Below are 13048 nucleotides of genomic sequence, written 5' to 3' on the forward strand. Positions count from 1 at the left end.
CACTATTATTACTGAGAGCACTATTACTTTTGCTGCCGCTATTGGGGGCACTATTCCTACTGGGGCAACTAATGGGGGGCACTGCTACTACTGGGACCACTACTGGGGGCATTCTTGCTATTGAGACTACTACAGCGGACAGTGTTACTGGGGGCACTATTATTATTGAGACCACTATTACTTTTGTTGCCACTATTGGGGGCACCTTTACTGCTGGGGCCACTGCTACTACTGGGACCACTAATGGGGGCACTGATACTACTGGGGCCACTATGACTACTGGGACCACTATTACTATTAGGGCCACTAAGGGGGGCACAATTACTGATTGAGACCACTAGAACAATGGAGGTAAAAACATACATTGTGATAAGCCACTCCCCCAAACTACACCTCCTTTTACCTTGGCCACTATTTGCTTGTGACCAAGGTGTTATCCCTTACTGCAGGTCAATTTATAACGTGGAGTTTATTTCTCTGCAGCGTGATAATAAAATTCCTTAAAATCCCATTTGCACAGCTTGTCGTGTAAAACACTGCAGATCTGTCGCAGCCAATTCTGCAGTGGAAAGTCCTCACTATTTATGATGTATACTCAACTGCATTATAAGAAGGATGTGTAACCCTGTTCAATAATACATCACATTACTTGGATCCTGAATAATCCAACAGCAATAGTCATTTGCGGTGACTAACCTGAGGGAGGAAAAAAATAAACATGCCTGTCCCTTTAAGGCGTTCGGTGACTCAGCAGCCCTTAGAGTTTTGTCCTTCGGCAGCCGCCGTAGCAGGAGTCTGATCTGGAAGGTCGGGAGGCAGAGGTTACAGCTGCACCACGTGTGTGTGTGTAGAGCGGCGGCTCTGTCCTTCCAGCAGCGAGATCCACCTCCACCTCCAGCCCCAGCACAGAGGACATGGTGAGCAAGACCGAGGAGCCCGGCGCCCCCGCACACTGCCCGGACCAGAGGCCCTGCTGCGGTAAGTGCACACGTGGGGGAATACAGGAGGCTGCAACCTGTGGCGCCTGACAGATCAGCTGCCATTGCTACAAGTGTCACTCCCAGCTTAGTCTTCTGCATCCGATTAATCGCTAATCGAGTCCTCCATCCCTTAAATCCTCTGTGCTGCCAAACTTTTCCAACACTATTAATCTGCTTTTCCCCAGAGTGAGGCGTTGCTGATCTCTCAGCCGCACACTCAGATTGACCCCGCTGCTATTAAAGGGGCGCCTTCCAATTCCCATTACAGGGAACGGGTTTCCTTAACTATATAACGTAGCGTGGAGTAACAATAGCATTGTGTCTGCAGAATTCAGCGATTATTACTACAGATTGCGCAATTCAGGAGACAGACGTGATATCGAGATTTATAGTGCTTATTCAGATTCTGCATTTTGTGCAGATTTAGGCGCGTTCGCGCTGGAACCTCCGTTGGGGAAATGGCGCTATTTCATCTGTGAACATGCTGGACGAGATCTGAACGGACCGCATTATAGTCAATGAGTTCATTCAGTTCCATCATTAGACGGATCTCTTAGGCCTGGGGATTCTGTTTTTCCGCTCCCCTAATGCAAGTGTGAATGAGCCCTCGCGCTGTAATAGCGTTTGCTAATAATGAGAAGCTAGGGGGCGCACTAGTGTGCTTCAGTGAACTTGCTAACTTATGATTGGCATGGGGGGGAATGGGGGTTAATCTGTGCCTTTTCTTCTCTATTACCGTGCGAGTTCTGTCTGATTTACTCATGCGCGGTCCATCCATATCATATCGCGAAGAACCCATTGCTAGTCCAAGATCAAGAAATTTTGGGGGCTTTTTTTTTTTTTGTTTTTCAGTGAATCCGATGCAAGTTGTGTACTTTTAACACAAAAACGCATTGGACACACATCAAGAGCGCAGAGGAATCGCTGGAAAAAGTCAGATTGTCACTGACCAATATCGCTTGTACCTATAGAATTACAGCCTCATAAGGTCGTCTTATAAAGGCCCTAAAATGAAGCCTTTGTATATCCGTCAAATACCCTTTAAGGGTGCGTTCACATGTAGCAGATTTTGTGCAGTTAATGTGGAGGATCTACAGTGAAATCTGCTGCAGATCCGCACTGCAATCCGCAGCTAATCGGATTGCAGTGCGTTAACGCACATAAAAAGTAGCAGTGGCGGCATTGTTAAACCCCAGTACTACATCCAACTCCTAGTATCCAACTCTTGTGGTTGCACGGACATGTGCCTGCGTAGCAACCTGATGCGTGTTGTATGGACAGTGTTGACTTGATGCCCTTGGGTGCTGCTATGACACTCTTACAATGCCCTTGTGTTCCTGCTACTTCCCCTGTCCTGTTTATTTGCTGCCTGTGGTCATACTGTAAACTGGTGCCTGTCCTTGATCTATACGGCGGGCCGCAGTGTCACAGGCCTCGGGCTAATATATGTTTCACACTATAGCCATCTCCAACCTCTGGCCTCTCCGGCATTTGCAAAACTACAATTTCTGGCGTGCCTTCACTGCTGCAACTATCAAGACATGCTGGGAATTTGTAGTTTTGCACCAGTTGAAGATCATTCCACTAGAGGATATATATTTTTTTCTACTTGGCCTTTCCTACGTTATTACTTGTATTGCACCTGGCAGATATTGGAATGTGAAGCCTTTCACGCATACAACCACGCTGGCTGGGCGACAACGTTCACGGACAAGGGCTGCTGCTGCTTCTGTTCTCTGAAACTTGATGGTTGTGCAATTAAAGTTAGCAAGACTTGATAGAGGCGCCTGATAACGTGTTGCAATGAGTTGTGCAAATGAAATAACGTGAAAAATGTTTTTTTTTTGTTGTTTTTTTTTTGGTCGCGCATTGCATGACTCCCACCAGGGTTGCATTATTTTGCAGTGCCGTGTTCACCCTTGTATCCACTGCGGATCAGTGCACAGGAATTGTGGGAGGAAGATTATTGGTCGTTAATAACAGGATTCGGCTTTGCCTTCCAGGTCTGCAGAAGTTGTGTAATCCCTCTTAATAATGGCAGCACACATCATCGCAGTGCATTGTGGGTACGTGCGAGGGCTCCCCGATGAATATTCATGGGTCTTGGATCTAGACAGAGGTGTTTCCCTTTAGTTCCTCATGAAGCTGTTGTATATTATGTGTTTATACAAGAGTTTGATACTTTGTTTCTGTTTATTTATAGACGGAGTGATACATTTTATTCTGTCAGGGGATACAGCTGGTTGTCATAATCACTAATTATTATCCATATGTAGCAAATCATAACGCTGTGTCTTTACTGGTTACTGACGGTATACTAGTAGTAGGGTGTTTTATGTGAGTTGTATTTTAGGGATCGGCTCATTACCGGATCTAGTCCCGTGTTGGACTCTGGTATACGGCTGTCGTTATCACATGAGCTGATCTGACTGACTGCCATGTAATTCGCCATAAAACCCTATGTTCTGTGCATTTGGGTGGGCATTAAGGACCACCTGTGATGGCTGCATTCACACGGCCATATGCGTTATTCACATTTCTGTAAGGCCGTCTTCACGCGCGGCGGAAACGCTGTGGAATTTTCACTACCGGAATCGAACATTCCGCAGCATTTACAATAAGACTTGTGGAGGAGACTTCTAAAATCTGCTTTGCGTGCTGCAGAAACTTCTGCAGCAAATCCGTAGTACTGCTGAAAAGTATTGCGCATTCTAAATCCGCGGCGAGTGAATTATTCATACGGTGGATTTATTTATACTGCTGATTTTAACCCTTGAAATACAAGGGTTCAAATCTGCTCCATTTCCGCAATTCAAAAACCTGGCCGAATCGGCACCGTTTAGGTTTTCTGCTGCGGAGACCTCCCAGCGAATACATCTAAGGCCACTTTCATACAGGCCGCTTTTTACCATGGCGTCCCGAGCGCCGCACTAACCCCATTACAACACTCTCATTGATTTTACCAGGGCTTCTCAGACCTGCGCTCGAATGTGGTGTTTGTAGCACTGCAATACTCGAGCGCTGTCTGTTCTATTTTTCAGTGTGTTCGCTTTTTTTTAACGCCCTTCATCGCAACGATAGGGGGCGTTAAAAAGTGCCGTAGAATGTGCTCAAAATTGCGATTTCGAGCAGCGTTTTCTGAACACGTATGTGAAAGGGGCCTTTAGGGTTTTATGTTGTCCGGCTTCATCATAGAAAGCAAATGGCAAAAAAAAACCTGGAGCGCTGGATAGGGGACAAATGGCGCCCAACAGACCCCATTGACTATAATGCCCTCTGTCAGGTTTCTATCATGTCCCCCGGCTGGGCTCGCCTCGGCGTCTGAGGCGCAGTTCAAAGCCTCTGGCACAGATCAGCATAAAATCCCGAAATAAAAATGGCGCAGCATTCTCTATTTCATCTGGGAAAATGACAGATTCCGGAAGCCAGATATACCCCGTTATAGTCACTAAGGGCAGTTTGGCGCTCTTTAGGCCCGACATAGTTGCGGTATTACTCGGCACTGAGGGCAGGAATGGACCGCAACTGCAGATGTGAATGCGCCCCTAGCGCTACATGCTGTGCTATTTTTGTCTGGTGCGTTTTACCCATTCTGTGCTTGAAGAGCCCGCGCAAATGTGAGCATGGCCCTAGGCTGCATTCACATGGTCAGAGCAAGTTGCGTAACTCGCATCGCAGAGCACAAGGACAACTCATCAGTTTGCGGGACTCCGCATGGTACAAGTTGCGCGAAAACAGGACATGCTGCGATTTTGTTTTTCTTTTCCAACTCGGATTGTCACGCCACATGTTGGATCGCTTGCGTACATGGACGCAGTCAAACGTGTACGAGTTCCGTCAATATCGCCATCGCACAGCTCTCACGTGGGATATATTCACTACTTCAAGGACAGATGTTTTGCTTTTTATCTGATTTTGTGGGCTTGCTCTGATTAGGGCAGAACTTGGTATGTTTGAAGGCTTCCATTGCCCCACATGATATTGTCACCAAGCGTTCAGTTCCGTGCAGACATTAGTCATATCTGTAGCACCACGTGACTTGTGACGGTAGGTAGTGTGCTGGGCCGTGCAGTGCTCTGCATACGCTGGAGGTGACAGCGAGGAGAGCACTGCACGGCTTCCCACGGCGTGTCTATGACATCTGCTTCCAGAGCTTTAACCAAGGTCACCTTCATCCGACCAAACCATTTTTCACCCTTTTTAGGGGTGTAATGCAGATCTCCATACCGTAGTTCTAGGCGCAGCTGCCGTCAGCTATCGCCCATATACTCATGCAAAATAATCGCTCTGTTAGTCTCTATACATAATCTTAATCCTAGCGGGTTGCGTGCGTTTATGCGGAAAGCAGGTTATGTAAATGGTAAAACCTCCCCCGTAGAGTTGGAGGCACTTGGTTGCGCTCCGTAACCCCGGAAGGGACTGTGCGCCATGTTGTGTTTGGCAGTGGTAACAGGAAGTAAGCGCTAGGTTATTGAGCGGGCAGGGATGGTTGTATTAACTCGTTCAGTGCCGCAGGGAGCGGTTCAGTTAACCCTGCAGCTGCTGGTTTGCAGACAGGACAACTGCTAGAAGTGTGCAAACATCTACAAAGTGGACATCCACAAGTCCTCCAGCAGTCACTGGATATGCAATGTCTGGGTGGAGGACCTAACGTCACTTTTAGGCCGACGTCACACAAGCGGAAGCACAAGTGCACACGCGTGTTCGGGGATTTTTTTGCGCATGTATTGGCGCATTTTACTGCACTTTTTTCGCCTGCAGGGAATGTTCCTTTTTTTTTTTTTTAAACGCAGTGTCTCATGCATCTTGCATATTGTATGCACATTTGCGCACCCCTCACCCTTGACTTCAATGGGGACCTTTTGTGCGCAAATACGCATAAATATAGAACACGCTCTATCTTAGCACGTTACCGAACCCATCGAAATCAATGGGCACTTTAAACTGCATATTGCGCACGCAAATACACCCATGTGAGGAGCCGTCGGGGCGGCGTCATACGAGCATACGTGCAATTGCACACGTTTCAGCGCAAAATATTTGTGCTACAAACGTGGCTCTTTTGCCCGTGTATTGGTGCATTTAACTGACCTTTTTGCATACGTAGGGCAGTTTTGTTTTGCGCAATGGACACTACCGCGCCCATTTTAAAGGCTATTGATCCTGCTTATGGTCCTGATGTGTTCCGTAAAAACGGAATAGTGCGCATTTGTGTATGCATTCTGGACGTCTCCTGTATATGTCGCAGTCGCTTCCATGCCGGTCTGATGCTTATCAGGCACCATATCTCACTGGTTCTGGCTTCACTTTCACTATTCGGTGCTATCAATCCCATGATGCATCTCTGCCTGCTGGAGGAACAGTTGAATTATCATTAGCCTCTTTCATAATCTCCGAAATAAGCTATAGACAATAGGATGAGCTGTGATCTCCTCTATAAGTCCGTTTTTACACGGGCAAGTGTGATATAAATATCGCTTTCTTAAACCTGTGACTTTTGCTACTAGTGCGAGGAGAAATGCATCGCATCTCTGGACATGTGATATCTCACATGCATTAGTTTTTTCCCCACCTCCCATAGAAAAAAATTGGCAAAAAGAAAATCGATTATGCTGTGATTTTTCTGTCCTGGACTCTTGGTTCGAGAGAAAAATTGCTCATGCCAATTAACCCATTTAATAGGAGTTCGTTTCACGTGCGATTTCAGTGCCTCACAACACGCAGAAAGTGTGTGAAAATCACCTGTGTTAATGACCGGAACGGCGTGATCATCATCCGTAACTGTGATAGAAGTTTGTGTCCCCCTCTGAAAAGTTTTGTGTAGTACACTTCATGTAACACCATTACATAGCTGTTATGCAGTCTAAGAAACTGACTAGTTTGACAACACAAAAACCCAAGTAAACCTGAGCTGGTGGGAATGAGATCACATTCTGAGGAGGCGGCCAGGAGTCTCTGTTAGAAAGGAGAAACTAATGAAGGTAAAGGTCCATTTACATACAGATTGCTCAAAATTTATCAGAAACTGAGAGTTTTGAGCGATCATTTTGAATTGGGGTACTAATGGGTTAATCAGCCTATTAGTAGCTAACTAGCTTCATTTGCGTGTATTTAGAGAACAGTCTGTTCTCTAAATACATCACTATTTTCCAACGGGACAGCTGCTGAAAGAATGTTATCAGCGCTGCTCGCAGAGAACTCAGCGTGCGGTCCCTCTCATCAGGGACGATGGATTTTAAGCTGTGCTTGTATTTTCCCCCCCTCTCACCCTGATGATTGACAACTCCAGCTCAGGCTACAGATGCCATGCGTCTGCGCCAGAGCCACACTTTTGGCTTCGGTGCATGCAAAATGACGTTGGCCGCCTCAATAACGTACCATTGGTGGGTGGTGGGCTCAGTGCAAAACCTCCAAAAATATTAAAGACTTGGGGCTCATGCCAACGACCGTGTATCACACGTGCAATGCTTGTACGTGTGATATGCGGTGAATGGAGGCTATGAAAGTCGATGGCCTTTCATTGTTCCATGCCCACTGGCGTGTGGACATTGTGTATCGTTACGTAAGAGAAATTAGTCGCAGCATGCTCTTTTTTTTATGTATATGATATGCAGCCCTTGTGCTGCGTATGATATGTTGTCCATATACAACACATTGCGCAGGAGCAGCGTTTCCATACGCATCCCCAATCTGGACTGAGCGGGGAATTTAAAAAGAATTAAGTCACACTGCATGTCCATGACGCGTTATTACTGGGCATGCGTAGTGCCATACGCAATCTCTGCCGGCAGAGCCTATGGGCTGTAAAGTGGAAAATGCTGCGGGAGACTTGCAGCATTCTCTGCATATAGGCATGAGCCCTTATACTCGCCTGTCACTGTGCTCTCCCCGATACTGGGGCAGCTGCTTAGTTTCCTCTGTTTTCCTTTGGCGCGGCTACTCTGCTCCTCACAGGACTCCCTTTCTTTCTACTTACCAACCTCTCACACCAACACTCCAAACAACCTTACTTTCCATCTGGCCAAGACTGCAATGATGACTTCTTGCAGCCATGACTCGTCTCTGCACACTCTTCTCACTCTAATGCTGCTTTCAGTGTGCCCTACACATTAATAATTCTCTCACTGTGGCCATCACAAAATATTAAAGGGGTTGTCTGAGTTCTGTTTTTAAACTTTTATGGATTGTCCCATCCAGTAAAATAACTAACGGGACTATACTCGCTTCTCCCGCTGTGTCCGCGCGCTGCTCCCTCCTCTGTGACATTACTTTTATGGGCTATCCCATCCAGTAAAATAAGTAATAGGACCATACACGCCCCTCCCTGCTGTGTCCCGCATGCTGCTCCCTCCTCTGTGACGTCACTTTTATGGGCTATCCAATCCACTAAAATAACTGATGGTATAATACCCGCCCCTCCCCACTGTGTCCCACAGCCCTGCTCCCTCCTCTGTGACGTCACTTTTATGGGCTATCCCATCCACTAAAATAACTGATGGGATGATACCTGCCCCTCCCCACTGTCTCCCGCGGCGCTGCTCCCTCCTCTGTGACGTCACTTTTATGGGTTATCCCATTCACTAAAATAAATAACAGGACCATACTCGCCCCTTCCTGCTGGGTCCCGCGTGCTGCTCCCTCCTCTGTGATGTCACTTTTATGTGCTATCCCATCCACTAAAATAACTGACAGGATTATACCCACCCCTCCCCGCTGTGTCCTGCGGAGCTGCTCCCTCCCTGGTGACATTACATTTACAGGCTGCCCCGTCCAGTTTACAGGACGTCACAGGCACTGCAGCCAATTACGGAACTCACGATCGATCGCTGATCTGTTATTGGCTCCAGTGGCTGTGACGACCCATAAACCAGGCGGGACTGCAGCCTGTAAACAAACACGGATGGGAAGGATCCAGCATGGGTGTGTTCGGCTGACAAGGAGTGGTTCTGCGTGGGGCACGGCATCGGGCATTCGGAGAGCTGTCTGCCTGTATATTATACTCTAAATAAAAGCTTGTATCCCTTTATAATCTGCATGAGTCTTTCTTTTCTCCGCCTTATGACGATAACGCGTCTGTGTAGATACCGCTTCCTAAAATGCAAATTGCACAATTATGAGTTCAGCTCTAGATTGTAACCCAAAGTCTGTCCCAGTAATGAATCTTCCCACATGCGGGGTGTCGCTGCTGCAGCACAGTGTTCAGGCTGTGCTGATTCTCAGTTACACATTTCTCTAAAGCTAACTGCAGAGTTTTGCTGTTTTCTAGTTACACCAGAGCAGTGCATTGTGGGAGTTCAGATGGTTGTGAAATCCCTTCTAGTTAACATTAATAAAAACCTTTACTTATATAACATATTATGCAGCAGTTTACATCACTTAAAAAAAAAAAATTATTATGTAGCTTTCCTCCCACCCCTTCTACCTCTGTTATATGTCAGCTATTTTAATGAGAGCCGTGCTTGTAGTTACAGGCGCCGGTCACTATATGGGAAGCCTCCGCTCCGACCTCCGTATAGTGGCCGGTGTTTGTAACTGCAGGCACGGCTCCCATTGGCCTCAGGTCGGGTCCTCGGATGTCAGACACAGCCAAGGACCCAGAGGAGAAGACAGAAGCAGATTTAAAATGATTGTGCCTTTTCTTTTACAGGCTACATAGTGTTCAATGAGCACTACGTAGAGAATGCAGGTAGTGGCATTGCCATGGGACCCTGTGATCACGTGATCATCAGCAACCCCCGGCATGTCAGAGCTGCTGGGGTTTAGAAGACCCCCGGCCAGCTCTGACAGTTACTACTGTCCCTAGGGGAATGTTTTCCCCTGTAACTGGGGCTCCTAGGGATGCAGCTACAATGGATGCTCCAGTTACAGTGGAAAAGTGTAAAATAAAAACAAAATACAGTATGAATGATGATTGTATGAGGTCATGGGGGACTAGATGTTTGTTACAAAAAAAAGGTATAAAACTTACAGAATAAAATAAATATGAAAAGTGGGAAATGACAACCGTCGCCGATTATATCAAAATGTCTAAAGCAAAATTATGAACCCGTTCCTGTACTTTATTTTAACAGAAATACAATAATTTTTAAAATAAAGAACAAATTTTAAGCTACATAATTATTTATATGTATATTTGCTTCTTGTAAAATTACCCATAATGGGTATATGGTGAAAAATATATGCAAATAAGGTAGATGGAACAATACCTCTGCAGCGCCACCTATTGGATGGCAGCATTCCTGCAAACTAATGTTTGACCCTTTTATATAGGCCTTTGGAACAGTGATTGGGAATTAAAAACCAAGCCAGGCTCCATGAACAGACAGCTGTTTCGGGGTGTTTGCCCCTCATCAGTGTACAGTAGGATTCTGGCTTGGCGAGTGAGAGGCCTGTGACTTGTCATTGTTTCAAAGACCTGTATAAAGGGTCAGACATTGACTTGCCATCCAATAGGCATTGTTCAATCTTCCTTATTTGTGTATATTTCCCAGAGGAGCTTGCATGGCCTTATAGGGCTGGGTTTACACAGGGCAGATTTGCTGCAGAAATTCTGTGCGGAATTTCACTGCGGCTAATCCAGTGATTAGTCTGCAATGTGGACGAGATTTGTCAAAAATCTCGTCCACACCGGACAGCCAATCCGTCACAGCAAAGCCGGCAGTAGCAGATTCCCCGGTTGCAGCATGTCTATATATTATTTTTTTCATTATTGCGGCCGTGCTCTCCTCTATGGGAGCACCAGCCGCCACGGAAAAGCATGTGGCCAAGCCGGTGGGAATCTCGTAGTGTTTCTCTGCGTCCAAACCGCTAGGTTTCCGTCGGGATTCCGCCCTCTGGCAATCCATCTTAAGACCGCCTACAGACGGCTGGGTCGGATCCCGCTGCAAGAATTCTCGCAGTGGGATGCGGTCCGGTGCCCCTGCAGAGGCCTGCGGCTTACCCGCTCCTGGCGTCTTCTCTCTGCGCTGTGTGCCGGCTAGCCGGCGCATGCGCAGAGAGGAGCCGGCCCGTCACCACTGACATGCCCCGATTTGTTTTCCGCGTGTGATTTTACGCGGACAAATCGTGTCCGTCTGCCAAGGATTGCGTTTTCTAATGAAATCCTATGGCAGCGGCCATGGGCAGAAATTCTGGAGGAGATTCCGCAGTGGAATTTCCGCCCGTGTGCAGGGGGCCTATGTCTCCTCACTTACCACCTAGGTGCTCTCCTTAAGGAGTGATGATACCCTTCCTGACTGATGGAAAAAAAACACAGCAGAAATAATTTTGGCAGGCAAAAAAAAACTAGTCCGTAAAACCACCACATGGGTAAACTAAAAATGCTAAAAAGTGCCTGGTTCTTAAACCACTTGGTCTTTAAGGGGTTAAATGAGGCATATTTGATGTTGGTTTGTTACCATGGAGATGCGTAGATGTGCATTGTGGCTGTAGACACAAACAAAAAAAACCCAAGTTTCAGTGGTGACCATGACCTTTTAAAGGAGTCGCACGGAACTTTTACATTTGATGTCCCATCTGGAGGATTGGTCATCAATAGTTGATAACCAAGAGGCCCAACGCTTGGGATCCCCACCAATCGGCTGTTTTAGTGGTTTAGTGGGCTTTTATTTATTTTTTTTCTCTTTATTTGATACTGTTGGGGCATTGATGCAAAAATGCTTCAGTTGACCAGCCTGACCACAAAAATGGGTGTCATCTTAGCAGCATTTTGTAGATGTTACTGGATGTGTTTCAAGTCTGTCTAGAACATCCTCTGCCTTTTAAAAAGTTTGTAGGCCTTGCAAAGTACCAAGTACTGGCCTTGAGCCAGGGAAACTTTGTAGCCCATGCACCCCCCTTCAGAATGGCATTGAGGATCTGCAGGCTGGTCAGCCACGGTCTCTTTATTAATAGTAACACCAGTACACAAGTACAAGTCTGGAGACTGGAGGGTGAGCCGAGATTGTCCTTTACAATGTACTCTCTCACCAAGGATAATGGGGAACAGTATTTGCCAGTGCTGTGGGCGCTGCCGTCAGCTGCTTCTTCAGACGCTGGGCATTCAGCCGGACGGTGAAGCCGTATCACTTTTGCAGGACTCGAAAAGAAGTATAAAAGACTCTGTTGGGGACGCAGCCGGCTGTGATAGCTGTCAGTACGGGTCGTTGGTTAGAGAGGAGCCTCAAACTGAGTCTTCGGGGTTCTTTTGGGATACCTCTCCGGAGCTCTATGAGCAGCTTGCTGGCCATGACTCCGAGGAAGACGAGGGGATCTGTGGTTGTGAAAACATTCAACCCCCTTCTTGGCATGCAGGACACTCTTCCGAATCCTCTCAGGCTTGCAGTGTCTTTCACAGTGACCTTCCAACTGGCATAATGGATGTGCCAGGCGCCCATCCCTCCCTCTCGGCTTGTGCTGCTCCAGTTTTGAACTTTGCTACACAAGAGGGTCTGAGAGGAACAGCTGACCCGTCTGCGGCAAACAAAGGAACGCTCCAAAGTGAAAGACGGGCCGGTTCCGAGGCTTTCTTCATGTCTGATTATGGTAACCGCTTGCAGATTTCCAACCTGTTTTTTTTTGTTTGTTTGTTTTTTTTCTGGATTTTGGTGCGAAAATGCTTCAAATTTGCCACGGATATCACCTTTTGTATACAAAGGTTTATATCTGCAGCGCACATTTAAAATCTGCACCACATGGTAAGTACGGTACGGATTTAGTGCAGATTTTTTCCACAACGTGTGGATGAAACCTGTTTCAATCTCATCTGCTACGTTGCTGCAGCAGCCAGACTGGAAGTTTGCCCGACCAGGCAGAATCCCGGTGGGCCACTCGCATTGTGTAACGGGCTGTAGATGTGGTATTTGTATAGGCATGCAAGGGCTCATTCACACAGGCCTATTTTCTGTCCGTATTACAGACCTAAATCGGATAGCATAAACCCCATTGATTTGATTTGGCGTATTCAGATGAGCGGTTAGTTGGGGTTTTTTTTTTTCCACACCGACTGATCGTGTGTGAAAAATCGCAGCATGTCCTATTTTGGTCCATGATCTCCTACTAAAGTCTATTGAATCAGGTAAAAAGGCAGC

General features: G+C 46.8%; 1 protein-coding gene across 2 annotated transcripts in view; it reads left to right on the forward strand.

Moving 5' to 3' along the window:
- Positions 1-815: 815 nt before the first annotated feature.
- The window catches only part of CLUH (clustered mitochondria homolog), a 55427-nt gene continuing 43194 nt past the window's right edge, over positions 816-13048 (forward strand). The window contains exon 1 of one of the 2 annotated variants that reach the window (XM_066599626.1): positions 816-978. In XM_066599626.1, coding sequence (XP_066455723.1) covers positions 915-978 — 64 coding nt within the window. In that variant the 5' untranslated portion in view covers positions 816-914. Of the gene's footprint in view, positions 979-11922; positions 12504-13048 lie in introns of those variants that run through there. The other variant, XM_066599628.1, reaches the window with a different exon arrangement.

Source organism: Eleutherodactylus coqui, chromosome 4, assembly GCF_035609145.1.
Source record: "Eleutherodactylus coqui strain aEleCoq1 chromosome 4, aEleCoq1.hap1, whole genome shotgun sequence".
NCBI lineage: Eukaryota > Metazoa > Chordata > Amphibia > Anura > Eleutherodactylidae > Eleutherodactylus > Eleutherodactylus coqui.